Raw genomic sequence first — 23,283 nt, 5'->3', positions numbered from 1 at the left:
ATTTTATTTATTTATTTGACAGAGATCACAAGTAGGCAGAGAGGCAGACGGAGAGAGAGAGGAAGGGAAGCAGGCTCCCTGCTAAGCAAAGAGCCTGATGCGGGGCTCGATCCCAGGACCCTGGGATCATGACCTGAGCCTAAGGCAAAGGCTTTAATCCACTGAGCCACTCAGGCACCCCCCCAATGTATATAGATTTTAACTTGCCCCAGTAACCCACAGTATCTTATAAACTTCTATGGGAAAGTCATAAAGGGAAGTTCTAATCTCATCATTACATTATTCACTATCTTCCAAATCTCTTTCCTGTTGCCCATCATTGCCTCTCACAATGCCCACAATGCCTCGTGAATATGGGGCAAGCTTCATAGCATTTACTTATAATAATCTAGTTCAAAACTACTTTTCCTACCTACTCATTTTGTAAACATACTCTACACCCCACTATAATGACATTTCCTATGGACAATAGCCCATATATTCCTACTCGCATAATAATGCCCATATTTTCCTTTCAATCTAAATGCCTTTCTTGCCATCAACTGACCTAATTTTTAAAGCCTACATCAATGTTATCCCATCCATAAAGATTATGTAGAGTCCTCCAAATAGGGGTAATGTCTCTCTTCTTTGAGAACCCATTGCACTTTGCTTGTCCTCTTTGAATTAGTACTTATTTAATTGTGCCTTGGTTTATCATGATTTTTATACTTATCAGTATCTCATCAAGTACAAGCTTCTTTCAGGGCGAGGTCTTTATCTTATTCACTCCTGTCCTACAGCACTTGGCTCAGTGCCTGGTATGCGGAAGACCCTCCTCAACAGAATTAAATAGAATTCTGGAAAATATCAGATGCAGAGTATTACAAGTCTGTGTGCTTAGGAATGTATCTGATACAGGTATGTTTATGAAAAATGTTACCTGTTTAGTTAGAACTTCTATTTTAGAAATACTAATGCCTAAGGTATTTCTTTGAATTAAAGGCAAAATCTGATTCTAAAGCTCAGTATACAAATACCCTCATTTTCCCAATAAAATCAGAGTTTGAACACTTTCACAGAAGATAACCTTATCGTGGAAGCCATATCCTGTTTTGCATTTCTTTTTCTTTGAGTTGAATATCTGAGGAAGGCATAGTTGAAAAATGAAAACAATTCAATTAAATATGGTCCCAAAGAAACACAAATCACTTAATATTAATTTTATAATAGAAATGTCTGCATTCAAGCAAAGACTATGAAAAGAGATTTTAAGACAGCATAATTCAGGTATAATTTTTACAGGACTATGAATTGAGAACTTGGGGATGAAAATCACCACTTACAAAGAGTATTCAGGAACGGCATCCTTGAAGGCAGGAAGCTCCCGCACATACTCATTATAAAACCATTTCACTTTGAAATGCAAATTCATATAATCGGTGCTCTTGCATAACCGCTGCTTCTCATGTTCTGTAACAGATAAAATCGAACATTTAATGAAGTTTGGTTTGCCAACAATGCTGCTGTATTCCAATCTACTGTTACTAGTAGTATTTTAAAAAGGAAGAGAATTGTGTATTTGAGGTAAAAGCAAAGGGAACTGTCAAAGACAGACTTGAAATTTTACAAAATCCAAAAGTACCACAGATGCCATGTAGAATAGATCAACTAGTAATGAGCAGTAACTTGAATGTTCTAATGTGCCTTCATGAAAAAGGTGAGAATTCTGATGTCAAGGGTGGTAACACACCAAAAATTTTCTGTTTGTTTGCAAGCTTTCATATTTTGCCTACTTTAAGCTTATTGCAAACAAAATTCCAGAAAGAATTAAAACTCTAAGCATGGATAAAACATGAATCAAACTAAGAGACATAATCCTTGATATATATTGGAAATGTGAATTAGTAGATCACATTTCTGGTCTGGATATTGAACACTTAAAGAATTAAAAGTTGAAAAGGAGAGGAAATATATCTAACTTCTAAGTCAGATGATTTCTTCTTCCCATTTTAAGTTCAGCTAAAATTATTTTGTGCCCTGTGGCTTTTTTGACATTTCTTTAGCAAGATTTCTTAATATGTGACATTTTCTTCTCTCTAGCTTAGAAAGTGTAGCTTAAAAACATTTTTTGTTTTTTGTTTTTTGTTTTAATCTAATCTGGATATATAGTACTGGGAAACAGAGACAAGTAATAATACTACTGAACATGTTTATCTCTGCTCCTCCCCTACCCCCAATATTAATATCTTTGCCAATTCCAGCTATAAGTATAGACATAAGCAAACCCCAAATATCCCAGACTATATTGACATTTAAGTGTCCTCTAAGAAGTTCTGGTTGAGGTCTATGGATCTTTTTTTAAGCCAAGGGCTTTGATTTATGGTAGAAACATCCTTTACTTTACATTCCAGACTGAAAATACCAATTGAAGCAATTGAATTGTTACAAACAAATTGAGGACATCCTTGCTTTCCAAAACCTCACTATAGAGGGACTTAAATCCCAATGATAAACAGAAGAGGGAACACAGCCCCAAATCAAACATTTTCAAAATATCTAAACAATGATTAATTTAAGACAATTTGTAGAAAAGAGAGAAACACACATATATACACAGAAACAAGAATAAATAATACTTGTAGACTAAACTCGCAAACAAAATTATGAACGAGATGATATTGTGCTTCAACTCCCTCCAAATTTATTCCATTCATTCTTTCTTTTAATGTGAGTTCTCTCCTATCTCTCTCCTCACATGAATAGTATCCCTCTACATCTTAAGGGTAAGACATTTATTTGATATACTCATAGGTAAGGATTTAATTCAATACTACCTTGAAACCTAGACAGGAGAAGACCCTTGCCCTAGGACCCATACACCAAAAGGGCTCTACTCATCCCAAATAGAAACTCAAAAATTAAATAGATCATGGATTCCTCTGTCACTTGGGATCTCACACTTGGTGTGGACAGAGTAAGCCAGAACCCAAAACATCTGCTCTTGTGACTAACACCACCTGTTCTTATAATTAACACCTTGTAAATCCCCACAGAAACACCTTTGGACCATCTTTTGTTTTATATCCTGAAAACAAAAGGTGACTGACTATGTCCAGTTTGCAGACTGTCATTGCTGATGACAGAAATAGATACTGCTTTGGAGTACGGGGAGGAATTCAAGCTATGGATGCATTTAAGTAAGAGAAAGGGCAAACTAACTCACCAGGTTCTTTCCCTGGATGGCATAAATGTAATAGGTCATTTCATAACAAAATATTATTTTAAAGTTTTAATAAGTACCCATTTTCATTGGTTTCAATTTATGCATTGGAGGGCACTCATGAATCAATGCAGCATGCAAAACAGGTGCACTTGCTGGCTGGGGAGTATTTTGAATACTAAATGATTCATATTACTCTCAAAGTTATGTGTAGTTCTAGATGTAATATACATGAAGCCTCAAATTCCTTGCCAACCGGTTATCTACTGAATTCCAGACTTATCAACAGTTTTATTTTTGAAATTTAGATTTATGAGTTCTAATGCAATGATTTTTGTTTATTCAAATGATTTACCTAAAAATTTATATGAGATGATAATTGCATTTTGTCCTCATCTTAATAAATATTTTTAAATATCTTAGAAGAAAGTAACTTTCTGCAAACCATAGGTGAACCATATTGGAAAACACACATGGAAATAATTTAAAAATTTTGTATTTATAGTTTAAATTACATCCGTATTCAAATCATGTGAATTTTGAATACATTTTTTTAATCCTTTAAATATTAAGAATGTGCATAAACTGTAAGTGGACCTCAGAAAAGAAAAAAAAAGGCTGAAAAGAAATAGAAAAGAGTTCAATGGCAAAGTATATTTAAATTTTTTAAGTCAGGAAAAAATTGAAGATGGCAGACATCATGTGACCTGATTTTGCAAGTGTTAGGGTGAGTCTGATGTAATGTGCTACCTGTTCCAAGAGTGTACATTAACAGAATCCTGAAGGTAAGGGTACCCCAGTTCCAGCTAATACCAAAAATGTTTATTGAGCATTTATCTTGCACTAAGTTATGTGGGAGGCACTGCAGATATAAAGATTGAGTGTGCAGAGCTCAGATAGGTTGAAATAAAACTACATTTAATACAACATGGCTAGTGTCATGATTTGCACAGGAGGATGCTATTTATTGGAGGAGATGAATTTAGCCCAAATTTTGTGTGTTAGATGAACAAGACAGAAATGATTTGTGAGCAGTGGTGCACTGCACAAAGATGAATTTTAGTCAAAGGACACATATTATATAAAATAAGACATTTTACTTTAAGAAATACTATTTAATATATGTGTCTCATTCATGAAAATGTAAAACTATGTCTCCAGTGAAGACTTTGGGCTTTTCAACAGAATACACATTCTTCTCCAGTGCACATGGAACTTCCTCCAGAATAAATCACATACTGGGTCACAAATCAGTTCTCAACCAAAACCCAAAGATTGGGATTATTCCCTACATATATTCAGACCACAATGCTTTGAAACTTGAATTCAATCACAAGAGGAAATTTGGAAGGAACTCAAACACTTGGAGTTTGTTAAAGAGCATCCTACTAAAGAATAAATGGGTTAATCAGGAAATTAAAGAATTTAAAAAATTCATGGAAACTAATGAAAATGAAAACACAACTGTTCAAAATCTTTGGGACACAGCCAAGTCAGTCCTGAAGGAAATAAATTGCAATACAAGCCTCTCTCAAAAAATGAGAAAAATCTCAAATACACAAGCTAACCTTACTTGTAAAGGAGCTGGAGAAAGAACAGCAAATAAAGCCTAAACCCAGCAGAAGAGAAACAATAAACATCAGAGCAGAAATCAATGAAATAGAAAGCAAAAGAACAGTAGAACAAATCAATGAAACTAAGAGTTGGTTCTTTGAAAGAATTAATAAGATTGATTAACCCCCGGGCCAGACTTATCAAAAAGAAAAGAGAAAGGACCCTTGGGGCACCTGGGTGGTTCCATCATTAAGCACGTACCTTTGGCTCAGTTTATGATCCCAGGGTCCTGGGATCGAGCCCCACATTGGGCTCCCTGCTCAGCAGTAAGTCTGCTTCTCCCTCTCCCATTTCCCCCTGCTTATGTTCCCTCTCTCACTGTGTGTCTGTCAATAAATAAATAAAATCATAAAAAGGAGAGAGAGAGAGAGAGAAGGGACCCAAATTAATAAAATCATGAATGAAAGAAAAGAGATCATGACCAGCACCAAGGAAATAAAAACAATTTTAAGAGCATATTATAACAACAATATGCCAACAAATAAGGCAATCTAGAAGGAATGAATGCATTCCTAGAAATTTATAAACTACCAAAACTGAAACAGGAAGAAATAGTAAATCTGAATAGACCCATAACCATCAAGGAAAGTGAAGCAATTATAAAAAACCTGCCAAAAAACAAGAGCTCAGTGCCATATGGCTTCCCAGGGAAATTCTACCAAACATTTGAAGAAGAAATAATACCTATTCTAATGAAACTGTTTCAAAAAATAGAAATGGGAAGAAAACTTCCAAACTCTTTCTATGAGGCCAGCATTACCTTGATCCCAAAACTAGACAGAGAACCCAGCAAAAAGGAGAATTACAGACCAATATCCTTAATGAACATGGATGTGAAAATACTCACCAAGATACTAGCCAACAGGATCCAACAGTACATTAAAAGAATGACTCATCATAATCAAGTGGGATTTATTCCTGGGATACAAGAATGGTTTGACATTACAAATCAAACATGAGAGAGGAAATTAATAAAAGAAAAGAACAAGATCCATATGATCCTCTCAATTGATGCAGAAAAAGCATATGACAAAATACAGCATCTGTTCTTGATTAAAAACTCTCCAAAGTGTAGGGATAGAGGGAACACACCTCAATATCATAAAAGCCATATACGAAAAGCCCACAGTGAATATCATTCTCAATGGGGAAAATCCAAGAGCTTTCCCCTAAGGCCAGGAACATGACAAGGATGTCCACTCTCTCTGCTGTTGCTCAACATAGTACTAGAAGTCCTAGCCTCAGCAATCAGACAATGAAAAGAAATAAATGGCATTCAAATTAGCAAAGAAGAAATCAAACTCTCATCCCTCACAGATGATATGATGCTTTCTGCATTTCTATACACTAACAATGAGACAGAAGAAAGAAATTAAAGAAGTGATCCCATTTACAATTGCACCAAAAAACACAAGATACCTAGGAATAAACCTAACCAAAGGTGTAAAGGATCTGTACTCTAAAAACTACAGAGCACTTATGAAAAAACTGAGGAAGACACAAAGAGATGGAATAACATTCCATGCTCATGGATGGAAGAATAATTTTTAAAATGTTTATGCTACCCAGAGCAATCTACACATTCAATGCAATCCCTATCAAAATGCCATCGACATTTTTCAAAGAGCTGTAACAAATAATTCTAAAATTCATATGGAACCACAGAAGACCCCAAATAGCCAGAGGAATGTTGAAAAAGAAAGCCAATGCACGTGGTATCACAATGCCTGACTTCAAACTATATTACAAAGCTCTGATCATCAAGACAGCATGGTATGAACATACAAACAGACACACGGATCAATGAATAGGATAGAGATCCCAGAAATGGACCCTCAACTCTATGGTCAACTCATCTTTGACAAAGCAGGAATGAATATCCAATGGAAAGGAGGCAGTCTCTCCAATTAATGGTGCTGGGAAAATTGGATAGCCACATGCAGAAGATTGAAACTCAACCATTCTCTTACATCACACACAAAGATAAACTCAAAATAGATGAAAGACCTAAATGTGAGATAGGAATCCATCAAAATCCCAGAGGAGAACAGACTCTTTGACCTCAGCTGCAATAACTTCTTTCAAGACATGTTTTCAAAGGCAAACAGTTCCAGTAGGAACTCCATCAAGATACAAAGCTTCTGCGCAGCAAAGGAAAGAGTCAACAAAACTAAAAAAGCAACCTACAGAATGGGAGATGATATTTGCTAAGGACATATAAGATAAAAGGCTAGTATCCAAGATCTATAAAGAACTTATCAAACTCAACACCCAAACATAAATAATCCAGTCAAGAAATGGGCAGAAGACATGAACAGACATTTCTCCAAAGAAGACATACAGATGGCCAACAGACGCATGAAAAAAGGCTCAACATCACTATCAGGGAAATACAAATCAAAACCACAATGAGATACTACCTTACACCAGTCAGAATAGCAAAAATTAACAAAACAGGAAACAACAAATGCTGGCAGGGATGTGGAGAAAGAGGAACCCTCTTACACTGTTGGTGGGAATCCAAGCTTGTACAGCCACTCTGGAAAACAATATGGAGGTTCCTCAAGATGTTAAAAATAGAGATATCCTATGACCCAGCAATTGCACTACTAGGTATTTACCACAAAGATACAGATATAGTGAAACAAAGGAGCACCTGCACCCCAATGTCCATGGCAACGATGTCCACAATAGCCAAACTGTTGGAAGGAGCTGGGATGTCCTTTGACAGTTGAATGGCTAAAGAAGATGTGTTTTGTGTGTGTATGTGTGTGTGTATGTGTATAAGTGGAATATTAGCCATCAAAAATGATGAATACTTACCAATTACATCAACATGGATGGAACTGGAGGGTATTATAAGCAAAATAAGTCAATCAGAGAAAGACAATTATCACATGGTTTCACTCATATGTGGAATATAAGAAACAGTGTAGAGGATCATAAGGGAAGAGAATGAAAACTGAATGGGAAGAAATGGGCAAACTGAATGGGAAGAAATCAGAGATGGAGACCAACCATGACTCTTAATTATCTAAAACAAACTGAGGGCTACTGGATGTGAGTGGGGTGGGAGGGATAATTGCATGATGTGTATTAAGGACTGCATGTTATGTGATGAGCTCTGGGAGTTATATGCAACTGGTGAGTTGTTGAACACTATATCTGAAACTAATGTTGTACTATGTGTTGGCTAATTGAATTTAAAAAAAAAAAAACTTTCAGCTTTTTTTTTTCTTTCCCTCTATTCATGTTTTCACATGTTTTGGTAGTGAGTTTGAGTGAACCTTAAGTTTATGTTGTACCATGAAGGGAAAAAGTTTACCAATCTTTGCTCCTTACAATGAAGTCCTCTCTCTACTTCAGAAAGCAGGTAAAAGCCAGCTGTGGGCAGTGTCCCAGTCAGTGTTTCAGGTAAAACTTTCATTTTATTTGCAAAATCCATGTGCACTTCACTTCCCCATGATTACAATAGTCTTTCCTCCCGAGTTAGCTACTCTGCTCAGACACACAGATCATCTTAAACTCATTCTCTTTGACTCTGCAAGCTCCCTGCATGCCTACTACCCTCCCCTCATTCCTGCTGTTCCCACAATTCAGAAAATAATCACCTGTGTCTAATTTTCTGTAGCCACACTGTGGCTAGACTCCTCTTCTTCCTTTTTCCCCAACTCCTAAGTCCCTCCATTGTGGATCAGTATGGGAGAGGAGACAGGAAAGATGCCAATTATCCTTTGGCAAAATGAAATCTGGTACTGCTCTAATCCAGAGACCACTGATTCTAGTTCCTAAGAATATACCTGATAGGATATCTCAAACTATCAGGGTTTTACCAGCTTCTTTGCAGAAAAAAACTTAGATTACTATTAGTTTCATTGTGATAGAATTGCTTTCACACCCATATGAATGTGTTTCCATCCCCTGAAGTTACATATTTCTCATGCACTATCAACTGATATTTACTGCTATGTGTGGACAGAAACAGGAGACCAGTCCCATCTGTTTTCATATTCTGCCAATTCAACAAGAATAATTGACATCTTTACATGCATTATGCACTTCAGCTGATACAGGAAGAGGTTTCCGGTTTACTGAGTTGGTTGGTGATGTAGGTTTGATCTTGAGGAAAATCCAAACAAAAGACTATGCAACTATATAATAAAACCCATCTGCGATGTTTGTTTTTAAGTTGCAAATATTAATTATAATCTAAACTTTTTTTAGCAGTAACTTGTAATGATCATAAACCTCAGTATTTGTGGTGGATTTAGCTAATTGGTTACCAAGCCATGCTCTTTTCATCCCAGGCACACAACCAGATGCCACATGTCCCAACCTTTATTGCAATAGCCCTGCCTTATGACTAAATTTTGTGCTAAAGCAATGTATGTCATTTTCAGTCTAGCCCTAAAATACCTACTGTGAAATAATTCTCTTTTCTCTCATTTGCTGGTCAGATGCAGAAGATCCAGCCAAGGATTTTAAGGCTCTAGGGGAATCACGGAGCCACTAGAGGGTAGAAGTCTGGGTTCCTGAGCCAATTCTCAGGAGAAAATTGCCCAATCAGAAATACCTGCTTTGATTTATGCAAGTAAGAAATAAAAAACTGATACTTTGTGAAATTGAGTTAAGCTACATGGAGCATCACTAAAAGGTTTTCAAAGATTGAGACCCACTTGCTAATTAACCTCCAAACTACTCTGCTTTCTAAATTCCTGTTTCATTCATATATATATATATATATATATATACACACACACACACATATGTACATATATGTATATATACATATATGTATATACTTATATTTATTTGTGTTTATATTTATATATGTATATGAATATGTGTATTCAGGTTATCCCCTTGCTTTGTGGAACTATGTCAGCAAAACTACCTCTCGCAGACCCCACTATGAGTTGATCCACCATGACACAGCAAATCACATAATCACACTTGTAATGTTTATGTTAAGAAAATGATAAATAGGTTCTGAGAGAGGAAAAATCATAGAAGTAAAATACATAGACTTTGTGGATAGACTAATACCACTTTTTATTTTTCTGTCAGCTTTACTTCATACTTGTGGGCTCTCAGCTATATTTTGAGTAGTTATTATTACCACTTAAATGATTCTATAAAAAGTGAACTGTTATTGTTCCAAAATCTATGCCTGTTTTTCTTGTGTATTTATATATTCCTCCCATAATGTGTAATTATATATGAGACATTTCAAATAAACTACAATTACATCTTAACTACCACCTACCAAATATCAATGTTAAGAGATTATATCAAATTCAAAAATATTCTTCAAATTATCTTTAATTCTGCTCAAATTATCTTTGACTTAGTGGTAGACCACATTGACAAAGGTACATTTATCTCATACAATATAAATGACTCTTAGAATTTATTTAGCCATCAGTCCTCCTACATTTTTAATTTTGGCAACAAAGATTTAACCAGCTCATTACATTTACAAAGTAAACATTTAATTAGTTTTCCAAACTACAGTACAATAATTTTGTACAAAATTTAATCTTTGAATTTCAATGATAAATATGAATATTTTACTACCAGTATAAAAATGCTTTGCTAAAACTGTTCAAAGAAAAAGCTTGGCAGAGTGCCTGGGCAGCTCAGTTGGTGAAGCATCTGACTCTTGATCTCAGAGACGTGAGTTCAAGCCCCACACTGGACTCTACACTGGGCTCCACACTGGGCCCCACACTGGGCATGGAGCCTACTTAAAAAAAAAAAAAAATCTTGGCAATTTGAAAGTATAGGACTATTCTCCTTTAGATGGTATTTACTAGCCCTTACTTGAAAAGAATGTATTTTTTTTTCTGAAAGTTATTGTTTATGCATGAGATTTTTTGTATAAGACAGAAATGTACAATTATGTATTAGTTTATAGGATGGGGCAGTATATGCTCAACCTATTCTCATGCCAGAAGCAAATGTGCTGCCATCAACCATCACAGTGTTATTTTCTAGTTCTTTTTTTTTTTTAAAGATTTTATTTATTTATTTGACAGAGAGAAATCACAAGTAGGCAGAGAGGCAGGCAGAGAGAGAGGAGGAAGCAGGCTCCCTGCTGAGCAGAAAGCCCGATGTGGGGCTCGAACCCAGGACCTGGGATCATGACCTGAGCCGAAGGCAGCGGCTTAACCCACTGAGCCACCCAGGCGCCCCTATTTTCTAGTTCTTAATTTGAGACATAATTTTATTGAATAAAAGCTGTGTTGTCCTGTAGTTGGTAGTGTGCATTTTTTTAGAACTATCCTAAACATCTCTCTGAATGTGTGACACTCTGCTTTAAGAGGGGATGATATCAGGGCACTGGGTGGCTCAGTCATTAAGCATCTGCCTTTGGCTCAGGTTAGGATCCAAGGTTCCTGGGATTGAGCCCTGATTCAAGCTCCTTGCTCAGTGAGGAGCCTACTTCTCCCTCTCCCTCTGCCTGCTGCTTCCCCTCCTTGTGCTTGCTTTCTCTGTGTCAAATAAACAAATAAAATCTTTAAAAACAAAAAAGAGGTGATGATATGGAAGCTATGGAAGTAATTTCAAATAATAAACCAGTATTAGGGGCCCAATGACATGATGTTTTATGAGATACTGTGCTCAGAAATCTAAAACCGCATCATCAGAATCTTTGGTTCTAAAAATAAATATGTATCAAACTTCTATGTATCATAGATACATATAAACATCAAAGGTCACCATAAATTCATATTAATAACCAATGGATGGGGATAACGTCCTCCTTTTTATGCATGAGAATGCCAAGCCATGTAATTAGAAATTTAAAAAAAAGGAGAAGAAAATACAAGTTATAGTTTTCCACTTTGAAGCAGCTCTATAAAGATCTTTTAGTATCAGTGCATCTTTAGGTTAAGAAATCATCTAAAATTCTGGCTACCAAAGTAAGCTGTTATTACAAAGCTATAAAGCTTGGACTAATAAAATAAAAATGAAAAAATATATATATAACATGTTAGCAAAAAAGTAATTTGGACCAATGTGAAGCTTCCAAGGAGGAAAATCCGCTAACAACAGAAGAGATTATGCACAACAGTAAATTATTGTAATCGACTTTCTTAGATTCAATGACTATATGGGAACAAATATAAATTTTTACAGGGTAAGAGAAAATACTGGTTTCTTTCATGACACATTTCTGATAACCCAGCCTTAGAAAACACTAGGAAAATGAAAAGCCAGCAAACACTAGTAAAATGTTGCCTTACTCCATGAACTGCAACCGATACTAGGAGTGATCTTACCATTGGGAGCAGAAGCTAACAGTCCTACTCATAAATGCAACCAATCTTTTGGTAGAGTCCCAGAATGAATCTAAGCCCTCTGGGTTCATTAAACAAGGAATGATGTAGATTCAGACATACTTCATAAACACACTCTCTGCCACATCTGGTTAGAGTTTAGACATAGATCAACCCACATACCTAGAATAGGACCCGTTCTTTCCAGTGGGACCCAAACCTCTGGAACTTGTATCAATGTCATCCAAATTTGAAATTCCTCTATTTCAGGATAAAACATTCATTCACAAATGAGCTGTGCAATTCAATCACCTTCTTTTACTTTAAAATTTCTTTGCCAAATTTAAATAGCACAACATCAACATTTCCTCTATAGTCTCCATCCATGACACCAATTTCTACATCTGTGAAGTGTTTTCTAACCAACTCAGAATGTGGAGCTACTCTTCCATAACACCTAGAAGGAGAACATACCATTTCGTGACCTTGGAAAATCAGGAAGCAGTATGAAGGCAAGACCACATAATCTGATGGTAGTGAACTAGAGATGGGTAGTTGTAAGAAAAAAGAATGGAATGAGATGAGAAAAACTATTCAAAATCAGAGATGGCCAAAAGGCTGGAACGTAATGATAAAATTTGGGGGACCCCAAAAAAATATTGGAATCGAAAAGTCATGGAGCAAGGGCATAAAAAAAAGGAACAAAAACAAGCTTTATTTGTAACATATTTTTACCGAGTCCCAGCAAGAAATTTAGTATAGAGTGTTTCCACGAGAGTTAGAGCTGAGATCTGAAATGTAGTTTTCATTTATTTATGCAACATGTATTTATTAATTATCTACTATGAAGCGGGTACTATTCTATATACTGAGAGTATAACAATGAAAACAGTGTTTCTGCCATCTTGAAATTTATAATATAGTGAGGAGAGGCAGACAATAAAAAATATTCCATATAATATGAAGTATCATGGTCTCTAAAAAAATAATGCAAGGCAAGGGAGCACATGAGCTGAGAATGCCTCTTTCAATAAGGTGCTCAGGGAAGACAGCGAATGAGGTGACATGCCAGCAGAGCTGAATGAAGTCAGAGAGCAAACCAGGAATCTATCTCCTGGAAGAACATTTCAGGCAGAAACACGCAACAAAGAGTGTGGTTGGCAGGTTCAAAGAGAGGCAAGGAAGCTAGTGTGACTACAGCAGAGTGACTGAGTGAGAATGGTGAGAGCTGATTTCAGAGAAAAACCAAGGCCAAGTCACATAGGTTCTTATATTTGACGATAAGGACCTCTTCTCTGAATATTCTTTTATACTGATTGTTTCAACGATATAAATCTTATATTTTCAAAAACAAATACCTGATTTAAAATATACAACTAGAGATAGTAAAGAGCAAAATAGAAAATTTAGGAAAACAAACAGTACTTTGAAGAATAATTTAACAAAATCTTCCAGAATTCAGGGATAATTCTTAAAGCAGAAAATTAGGGAATGAATGATTGACATGGAAATTGAGACGACTTCTAATACTAGAGACCCAACACAATTGAAAAAAGTCAAACAAATGGAACAGAATAATAAAAGGCACAGTTAAAGAAAACTATCTTGCAGTGGGAAAGGGAGAGAGGAAAGCAAGTACAAACTTAAGGAATTTTCCACTAGTGAAAAGATACTCACATCTAGAGATTAGTGAATATTAGTGAATAGACACTTTTGCCAAAATGTCTGAAGGACAAAATAAATTTTAAAAAATCTTACAGACTTCTAAACAGAAAAACAAACATATACAATTAAACAGGCTGTCTCTTCCATCCAGTAGAAGCTATGTGATAACAAAACAACATCTATAGAGTCATGAGAGGAAAACCTGTTAGGACTAAATATTCAATCTTATTTCTGACAGGGAGGCAAAGCACATAAGGCTAAACTGTCTGGTTCCATTAATAAACATACAAAGATGTGGAGGGACTGGTTCCTTCTTTCCCAACAACATGAGGATAAATACATTTTATCATGAATCATTATCTTCCGCTATAGAAATAAATCTATTTATTGAATGCAAGGAGTTCCTATTTAAAGCCTCTCTCTCAGGTTAGACTTATACCAGATTCAGAAGTTTAATTAAATAGGAATTACAATTTTTATTAAAGGATGAAAAAGCCACCACCTCTCTTTGCCAAGGAAAATGTAGAATGGAGAGATCTGAAAGGTTATTGTGGTTATCTCTGGATGATTCTCTTCCTGTAAGTACTTGTTTGTATTTTTTTTTTGTATTTTAATAAGAACAATTTTCATGTTTATTTTGGAAACAAAGATACATGTTCATTGAAAAAAATTCAAACAATATAGGGAAGTTCACAGAAGATATAAAGAGTACCGGAAATACCATGATTCACAGATTTGCCATTTAACTATGATTGAATACCCTTCCAGATAATGCTCTATGAATTATGTAGCTATAAATATATATTTATGTAAAATATATGTTTATACATTATACATACATAAGTATAAATACATAAAATATAATAGATCTACATAAATATATAGATACACACATACAATTTGTGTAAATACTTTGTTATATAACCCATGCCTTTCACTCAACATTTTCCATGCCAATAAAACTAGACTTGCATCATCATTTAAAATTATTTCTAAGAAACTATGCTTTGTCTATTCTTGGGCATGCACTTTACATATAACTGCTATTATTTTTTAGATTTATCTGACTTTAGGATCTAAGCTCTTACCGTTATGTCAAGGGTGGTTTGGTATACACACACACACACACACACACACACACACACACACACACACACACAGAGACAATGAATTTCAGATGGACCGTAAATCTAAAATTTTAAGGTAAAACAATAAGCTTTTAGAAGAAAACATGGGAGATTATTTTTCACAATTTTAGGTAGAAAAGATGTTAATAAGACAAAAATAGCACTAGCAAGAAAGGAAGTTATCAATAAATTGTGGTTACAATTGAGAATTTCTATTTCTCTAAAGACATTAAAAGAGTAAAAAAGCCACAGACTGAGAGAAAATATTTGCAATCCAAATACCTAACAAAAGGCTAACATCTACAATACATTAAAAAATTTTAAGTATTAAGAAAATGTCAGAAAACTTAGTGAAAACATGGGGCAAAATACTGAAAACTTAGCTCATAAAAAATATCCAAATGGCCAATAAGCCTATAAAAAGATGGTTCACTTTATTACTTATCAGGAAAGTAGAAATTAAGCCACAATTTTAATTAACTACCATTACAGACCTACTAAAATGTCTGGAAAGAAAAAGACAATACCAAGTTGGTGAAGATGTGGAATAATTAGAACTCTTACATACTAATTAATATAATTAGTAGTTAGCATAATCACTTTGGAAAACTATTTAGCAATATCTAATAAACTGAACATATGTATACCTATGACCTAGTAAGTTTACTCCTTGGGTAGATCCATGACAGATAAGCACTGAAAGAAACATTCACGGTAGCACAATTATTAATAGCCTAAAATAAGAAGCTATACAAATATACCTTAGAAGTAAAATATATTAATAGTTGCATATTTGTTCACTGGAATAGAATAATAATAATGACCTATAATTGGATGAAATGATATGCATCATTTTTATGTGTAAAATCCCCCCCAAAATAATGCTTAATGCATAAAAGAGAATGTGCCCTATGATTTGACCTAATGAAGTTTCAGAACAAGCAAACCTATTATATGGTGTTAGAAGTCAAAGTAGTAAGTAACTGTATTCGAAAGATTGGGTATTGACTAGAAAGGAAACGGTTCCGGTAACAAGTAAATTCGGTGTGTGAAAATTTATCCAGCAGGACACCTACATTTTGTGTACTTTATGTATCTTATAGTTCAATAAAATGTTTACTTAATAAAAATACACTCCACCCTCTAGGCAATGGTCAGTAATTCAAAGTACTTCATGTAGTTGAAGCTTTATGAACATAGAATTTGCATGATGTCAACTGCACTGTCTAGATAGTCAAACTAGACAGTGTGAAATATATAAATGCCTTAGCATAGTTCCCTTATTTAGAACTTAACATCAACAGAATTACCACCTGAAAGTTAAAAATTCTAATAGAGTGCTTGCATGATCCAGCATAATGGACACTCAGGACTCCAGGACCCAGCATAATGGACACTCAGGACGAGAAGAAGCTCATGACTGTCAGATTAGGAAAGCTGCCAAGTTGGATGGTGATGTGGGATTTCATCCCTGAAGGCATGGCTGGAGCATTTCAAAGAGGTACTACTGGTAATACAAGTTGCCAGTGTGTAGGTAGGGGATGTCCTGGGATCTGTATGGTGCTGGGATTTTTATGTGCTTTTCAACTACTTTCTTTGTTTTTTTGGGGGGAGGGAGGGGATGGCGGCGGGATGGGCAGAGGGAGAGAGAGAATCCAGGCTCCATGCCCAGCACTTAGCCCAAAGCAGAGACGGGACTCCATCTCCGGATTGTGAGATCATGACCTGAGCCAAAACCAAGAGTCTGAGGCTTAACCAACTGAGCTGCTCAGGCACCCCTCAACTACTGTCAACTGTTACAAGGAACTCAAACAGGAGCTTCTATGCAAGTACCACTGAGGAGGGCCCAGTGTGGAGGCACATTCTGCATTCCTGACCATGACCTTTGCCTGGCACCCTTGAATCCTTTCAAATCCTTATTGAGAATTAACATCCAATAAAATATGACCAGTATGGGGAAAAAAAATACTGGTAAAATATTTTGTATCTTTTTTTTTTTTTTCATAGAAAGGTATATTCTGTATCTTTTAATTACATTTTAAACACTACTTTTATAATTACTCTTCCACCTGTATTCATTTATCTAACTTTGTCATTGTGTCAGCCAACAAATTTTACTCCTTAGGTGAAAGTTCAGATAAATAGAATTTTAATATATCTAGGGAAATAATGAAGCACAGACTTTTCTTCTTTCTTCTTTTTCCTTCTATTTATCCATACTACGTTGTAATTTAATTCAATTCAGCAAGTACTACTGATTCTTATGTGCTAACCACTGTTCTACAAGCTGTGTGGATACAAAGGAAGCCTTGAGAGTCCCCACATTCAAACAAAAGGGTGTAGAACGACTACTCTGTCCTTTAGGTTGAATGGATACATTAGAGGACAGACTACCGAGAGCAAGGGAGCCGGAAGACGTGGATGTCAGTCTTGCCTGTATCAATTATTGGCTTTGTCAGTTTGGGCAAGCCATTTTGCCACTAGAAGTCTCAGTTCCCTTTTACATAAAACAGGACCATAATTATAGCTTCCTTTCAGTTTTGGGGGTTTTTTGTTTCCTTGCTTGTTTTTTACGGGGAAGGGGAAAGAGGAAATCCAGTTATATAACATTATATAAATGCCAAAATTGAAATACACTTTATAAATGGCAGTATTAGTTTTAAGAACCACCGCCATGTGAGAAGGGTATTACATTCACTTGGTTAAAAGAGATCAAAAGCATGAACTAGATATAATGGTGGCAGGAAATGATATTGTTTAGTCTATTCTTTATCTTCATTATTCAGAAATAATGAAATTTGTAATATTTTACTTTGATATAATATAAAAATTACAGAAAAAGTTCATAAATAGTACATTGGACTCTCATATATTTTTTACTCAGACCCAACAGTGATTAATACTTTGCCAAATTTGCATTATGTCTCTATTTCTCATTTATATCATATATTGCATATATTTCATATATGCACACATACATAGATATACAAACATATATAATTTTATGACATATGCTCAGAAAATATCCATTAATTTCAATTTTCGTGAAAGTTTTTTCAACAATGTATAATGAATTTTGTCATATTCTTTTTTAGCATCTGTGGAGATTATCTTATGCTTTTTCTTCCTATGAATATTAATATATTATATGATATTAATAGGTTTCCCAATATTAAACTAGCCCTTTGTCTTGGTCTACTCAGGCTTCTAGAACAAAATATCATAGATTGGGTGGCTTATGAACAACAAACATTTCTCACAGTTCTGGAGGCTAGAAAACCCAAGATTAAGGCACCAACATGGTGAAGTTTGCAGTTTACAAACTGCTGATTTTTTTGTATTCTTGAAGTTTTGAAGGAGGAGGTGGGTTTCCTAAATGTTGTCGTTATTGTTGTGTGTGTATAAGGGTAATGATCACATTCACTAGGACTCTACCCTCATGACCTAATTATCACACTAAAGCCCCACCTCCAAATACCATCACACTGGGCATGAGGTTTAAACATATGAAATTTGAGGGACACAAACATTCAGACCATAGCACCTTTCATCTTTGGACTGAATTCCATCTGACCATGATGAACTATTTTTGCAATATGACTTTGGATTTTGTCTACTAGTATTTAATGTTTTTGCATCAATATATCAAATCTGATTCACTATTCCAGGAAATTATCAATTTCATTAAGTTTTTCAAATTTATTTGTGTATAATTTTGTACAAGTCTTTTCTAAATTTTTAAAATCTCTTCATACAGAAATTTTCAGTGGCTATTTTTCACTTATAATTTCTTATTGATATATTTGTGCTTTTAGCTAAAAGCTATTCTAATTTAATTTTTCAAAAACTAAGATTTTTATTTATTACCTTTTTATTCTCTACCTCATATATTTCTATTTTTATCTTCATTATCTTCCTCCTTATTAATTCTTTTGGTTTACTTTGTTGCTTTTCCTTCTAAATTTTCAAGTTGAGAATACAACTCTTATTTTCAATTTTATGTTTTTATTGATCTAAGTGGTTAGAACTAGGTATTTTCTTATGACCCGTGCTAAAAATATAGCCTATAAATCCATGTAGTGTTTTTTATCATTATTTTTTTCTAAATTCTGTAATTTGAGTTTTTATTTCTTCTTTCACCCAAGGATAGAGAATTTTTGTTTAATTTTCAGTTAGGACCTTTCTTTGTTATTAATTTCTAGTTCACTGCATTTTGATCAGAGTGTTTTTTCATATTTCTACCATATGAACTTTCTAATTGCTTTTTTTGTGATCTGTGATCACATATATATCAGTTGTATATTTTTCTTTGTCAGAATATATAATATTGGTGTATTGTTTTTCCCCTTGGTGCTACCTTGGTAATCTTAGTTTCAGTCTTAGCTCTACAATTAAATCAATTAAGTGCTCCCCATAAATTCTTTAGCTGGAGTTTCTCCTATCATCTCTTGATGGATAAAGCTCTTACTAACAGATTACTCAGAAAGGGCTCCTGGATATAAAATCCTTGGTTTTATAGTTTCTTCCCTTGAGATTCTTCAAAATACTGCCTTATTAATGTTGCCATACTTATATATTTCTAGAGACATCAGATTTTTTTTTTCCTTTCGTTTGTTCTTTGTGCCTATACACCCTCTGGATATTTTCTTCATTCTTAAAATAATTTTACCAGGATCTGTTTCAGAGTTAACCACTGCAGGTTGATTTTTCTAGCATCAAGTAGGCCTTGTCAATACATATCCGGAAGTCTTTTTTTGTTTCCATAAAGTTTTTTTTTTTAATTAAAGTTTTAAATGTAAGTTCTATTTCTTTGTTTTATTGTCTCTTTTTCAGGGATGCTAATTATATATATTAGAAGTTATCGCTTGCTAGTACTATTTCGTAATGACCTCTTACTAATCTGGGGAATCATACTAATGGCTCCTTGTATTTTCTCATTAACTCTTACCATAAACAAGCCTTAATGCTGAGAACCCTCTTTTGATCATGTCAACAATGTGTACAACAGTGTTTGAAAGAGTAGTTCAAACAACTTTGAATAAATGAATCAGAATTCACCATTCAAGGACCAAAGGATATGTATATCACAACATAGACTGAATCATCTTCTGATGTAATCTTGGTGACAGAATATATGGGATAATTCAAAGATGAATGGAGTCATAAAATAGTAGAATTCCTTTGAAATGTGAGAATTTACCTTATTATCTTTATTATCTCATTAATTGTCTCCTTTTGGTTCATGTATTGCTTCTTTCAAGTTGAAGTACTTCACAAACAAATCACAAAAGCAGATAACAGCAGCATCAATGCATATTGAAATTACATGATACTGAATGCTGCCACCAGAATATATTATCAATTTAATACACAGAAAAATTCTGTATGGTAAGTCAGCTTCCATTATCCTTGGAGCCAGACAATAAATGAAAATTTTCTAAAGCATGTTATTGTAGATGTTCCAAAATAAGAGAAAATCAATGTGTGAATACCTCTGAAATTATTTATAAAAAGAGCTCCATTTGTGAATCCTTAATATCTTTTCATTACTCAGGAAAATAGTCAATAAAGTTGTATTACTCTTAACAATACATTGATTTACTTTTATTTCATACTGAAAAATCCAACAAGTTTATCTGAAGCAGTACTAACCTTATAATATGTGTATGTTTGCTATTGAGAACCTAAGCTAGTCAAATCAAATTTTGATTAAGAGGCCTTTAAACTTATGACATGTCCATTCCCTTGTGATGAATACAGCCCTATAGAGTTTTCAAAACTATGTTTTACTCATATACAATGAGTTTTCATCCTTTAGAAGGAAAAAAAAACAACCCATGAAATCCAAATAAACAAATATCTCAACCTGACGCTTTATCTACCAGAAGTTAATTAGTAAATACATTAATTATAATATTTATTTTTGAGAATGGAAAAATTATTAATACTAAAATATCAATTTAAAAATAATTGGAAAACACTTGCAAGGCAGTTGATAACTCAGAGAGGTTCTCTGGTACAGAAAGATCTCTTTCAAATAGCTAACAAAAAATAGTAATAATAGCTCAGAAGAATGGGCAAAGGTCCTGGATGGAAAAGGAAATACAAATGACTATATGGAAAAAGATGATCAATTTTATTCATCATTAGACAAGGACAATCCAATTTCAAGACTGATTGAAAAAGATTAAGGATATTTCTCATACTGGTATTGACAAGATATGGTGTTTACAAGCACTATTAAATACCATTAATGGGAACCTTTAACAATATAAAGTTATTGAAAATTACTATCAACATTGGACTTACATCCCTTAGCCCACTACTTCTTTCCCCCTCACTATCACTCCTGCCATCATTTTTCATGATCTTAATAATGATTTAGATAAAATATTGAGTGGCCTGGATCTCAGCCTCTGAGCTCCACTTCTCTACTGGGCTTGTCCTCCCTATACTGCAGCCATCCCTTTCCATGGTCTTCCCCTAGGTCATGTCATTATCAACAAGGACATTCTCTCCAAAATCTCAATTTCAAGCACTCTTCTCTTACAAAAGCATCCTACTCTGACTACTACCTCATCTTGCTCCCTCTTAAATCCACTGAGCTCCGCATTTCCTCTACAAATGACCTCCCTCATAACTTTACTTTCTCCTTATCTAATTGAGAATTGAATGTTCATGATTGTAATTTCTCTTTTACATACATTCTCAACTACTTGCCTCTCCTTGTCTTTGTCATACTCCACTGGCAAAGGCCTAACTGGGGTAGACACAACTACTTACCTATGTTGTACCTTTATCAGAAATTTCTATACACTAATAACAAAGTAACAGAAAGAGAATTTAAGAAAACAATACCATTTACAGTTGCACCAAAAAAGAAGAAAATACCTAAGAATACATTTAACCAAGGAGGTGAAAGACCTATACTCTCAAAAATATAAAACGCTAATGAACAAATTTGAAGACAACACAAACAAATGGAAAGATATACTGTGTTCATAGACTGGAATAATTAATATTATTAAAATGTCTATATTCCCCAAAGCAATTCACACCTTCAGTGCAATTCCTATTAAAACACCAATAGCATTTTCCCAGAACTACAACAAATAATACTAAAATTTTTAAGGAACAAAAAATCCCGAATAGCAAAAGCAATCTTGAGAATCAAGAATAGCAAAGCTGAAGGTATCACAATCCCAGATTTTAAGATATACTGCACAAAGCTGGATTAACCAAAACAGCATGATACCGGCACAAAAAGAGACACAAAGATAAATGTAACAGAGTAGAGAGTTTGGAAATAAACCTGTTCTTAGATGGTCAATTAATCTATGGTAAAGGAAGAAGGAATATACAATCAGAAAAAGATAATCTCTTCAGTAAATGTGTTGGGACAAAATAATGAAATTAGACCTCTTTCTCATACCATTCACAAAAATAAATCAAAGTAGAGTAAAGACCTAAATGTAAATGAAAAATAAACTATTAGAACCATACCAAAATAAAAAGTTTTTACATAGCAAAGGTAATGATCAACAAAACAAAAAGGCAACCTACTTAATGGGAGAATGTATTTGCAAATGATATACCTGGTAAGGGGTTACTATCCAAAATATATAAAGAACTTATATAACACACACACACACACACACACACACACAATCTCATTAAAAAGTGGACAGAGAACCTACATAGACATTTTTGTAAAGCATACAGATGGCTGACAGACATATGAAAATATGCTCAATATCACTAATCATCATGGAAATACAAATCAAAACCATAATAACATATCACCTACAGCAGTCAGAATGACTAGTAGCAAAAAAACAAGTAGTAGTAACTGCTGGTAAGGATGCAGAGAAAAGGGAACCCTCATGCAATGTTGGTGAAAATGTAAATTGGAACAGTCACTGCGGAAAACAGTATGGAGGTTCCTTAAAACTTAAAAATGGAAATACCATATGATCCAATAATTCCACTATTGGGTATTTACTTAAAGTAAGGAAACAAGAAAACTAAAAGGCAGCCTATGAAATAGGAGAAGATATTTGCAAATGACGTATTTGATAAAGGGTTACTATCCTAACTCTATAAAAAACCTTATCAACTGAACACTCTTAAAACCACAATGAGATACCACCTCACACCTGACAGAATGGCTAAATTAACAACGTAGAAAACAAGAGACGTTGGTGCGGATGTGGAGAAAGGGTAACCCTCTTTTACTGTTGGTGGGAATGCAAACTGGGCAGCCACTCTGGGAAAAGTATGGAGGTTTCTCAAATAGTTAAAAATAGGACTACTCTATGACCCAGCAATTGCACTACTAGATATTTGCCCAAAGGATATCAAATACTGATTTTGAAGGGATATGTGCACCCTA

At 34.5% G+C, this 23,283-nt stretch overlaps 1 protein-coding gene across 1 annotated transcript in view; it reads right to left on the bottom strand.

Moving 5' to 3' along the window:
* Positions 1-23,283, bottom strand: part of UNC13C (unc-13 homolog C) — a 611,946-nt gene that overhangs the window by 147,871 nt on the left and 440,792 nt on the right. The window contains exon 22 of the mRNA XM_047738968.1: positions 1,326-1,452. Within this exon, the coding sequence (XP_047594924.1) occupies positions 1,326-1,452 (127 nt within the window). The remainder of the gene's footprint in view (positions 1-1,325; positions 1,453-23,283) is intronic.

The sequence above is a fragment of the Lutra lutra genome, chromosome 7 (genome assembly GCF_902655055.1).
Source record: "Lutra lutra chromosome 7, mLutLut1.2, whole genome shotgun sequence".
In the NCBI taxonomy this organism is placed as follows: domain Eukaryota; kingdom Metazoa; phylum Chordata; class Mammalia; order Carnivora; family Mustelidae; genus Lutra; species Lutra lutra.
This window is presented reverse-complemented; position numbering and strand designations above follow the sequence as displayed.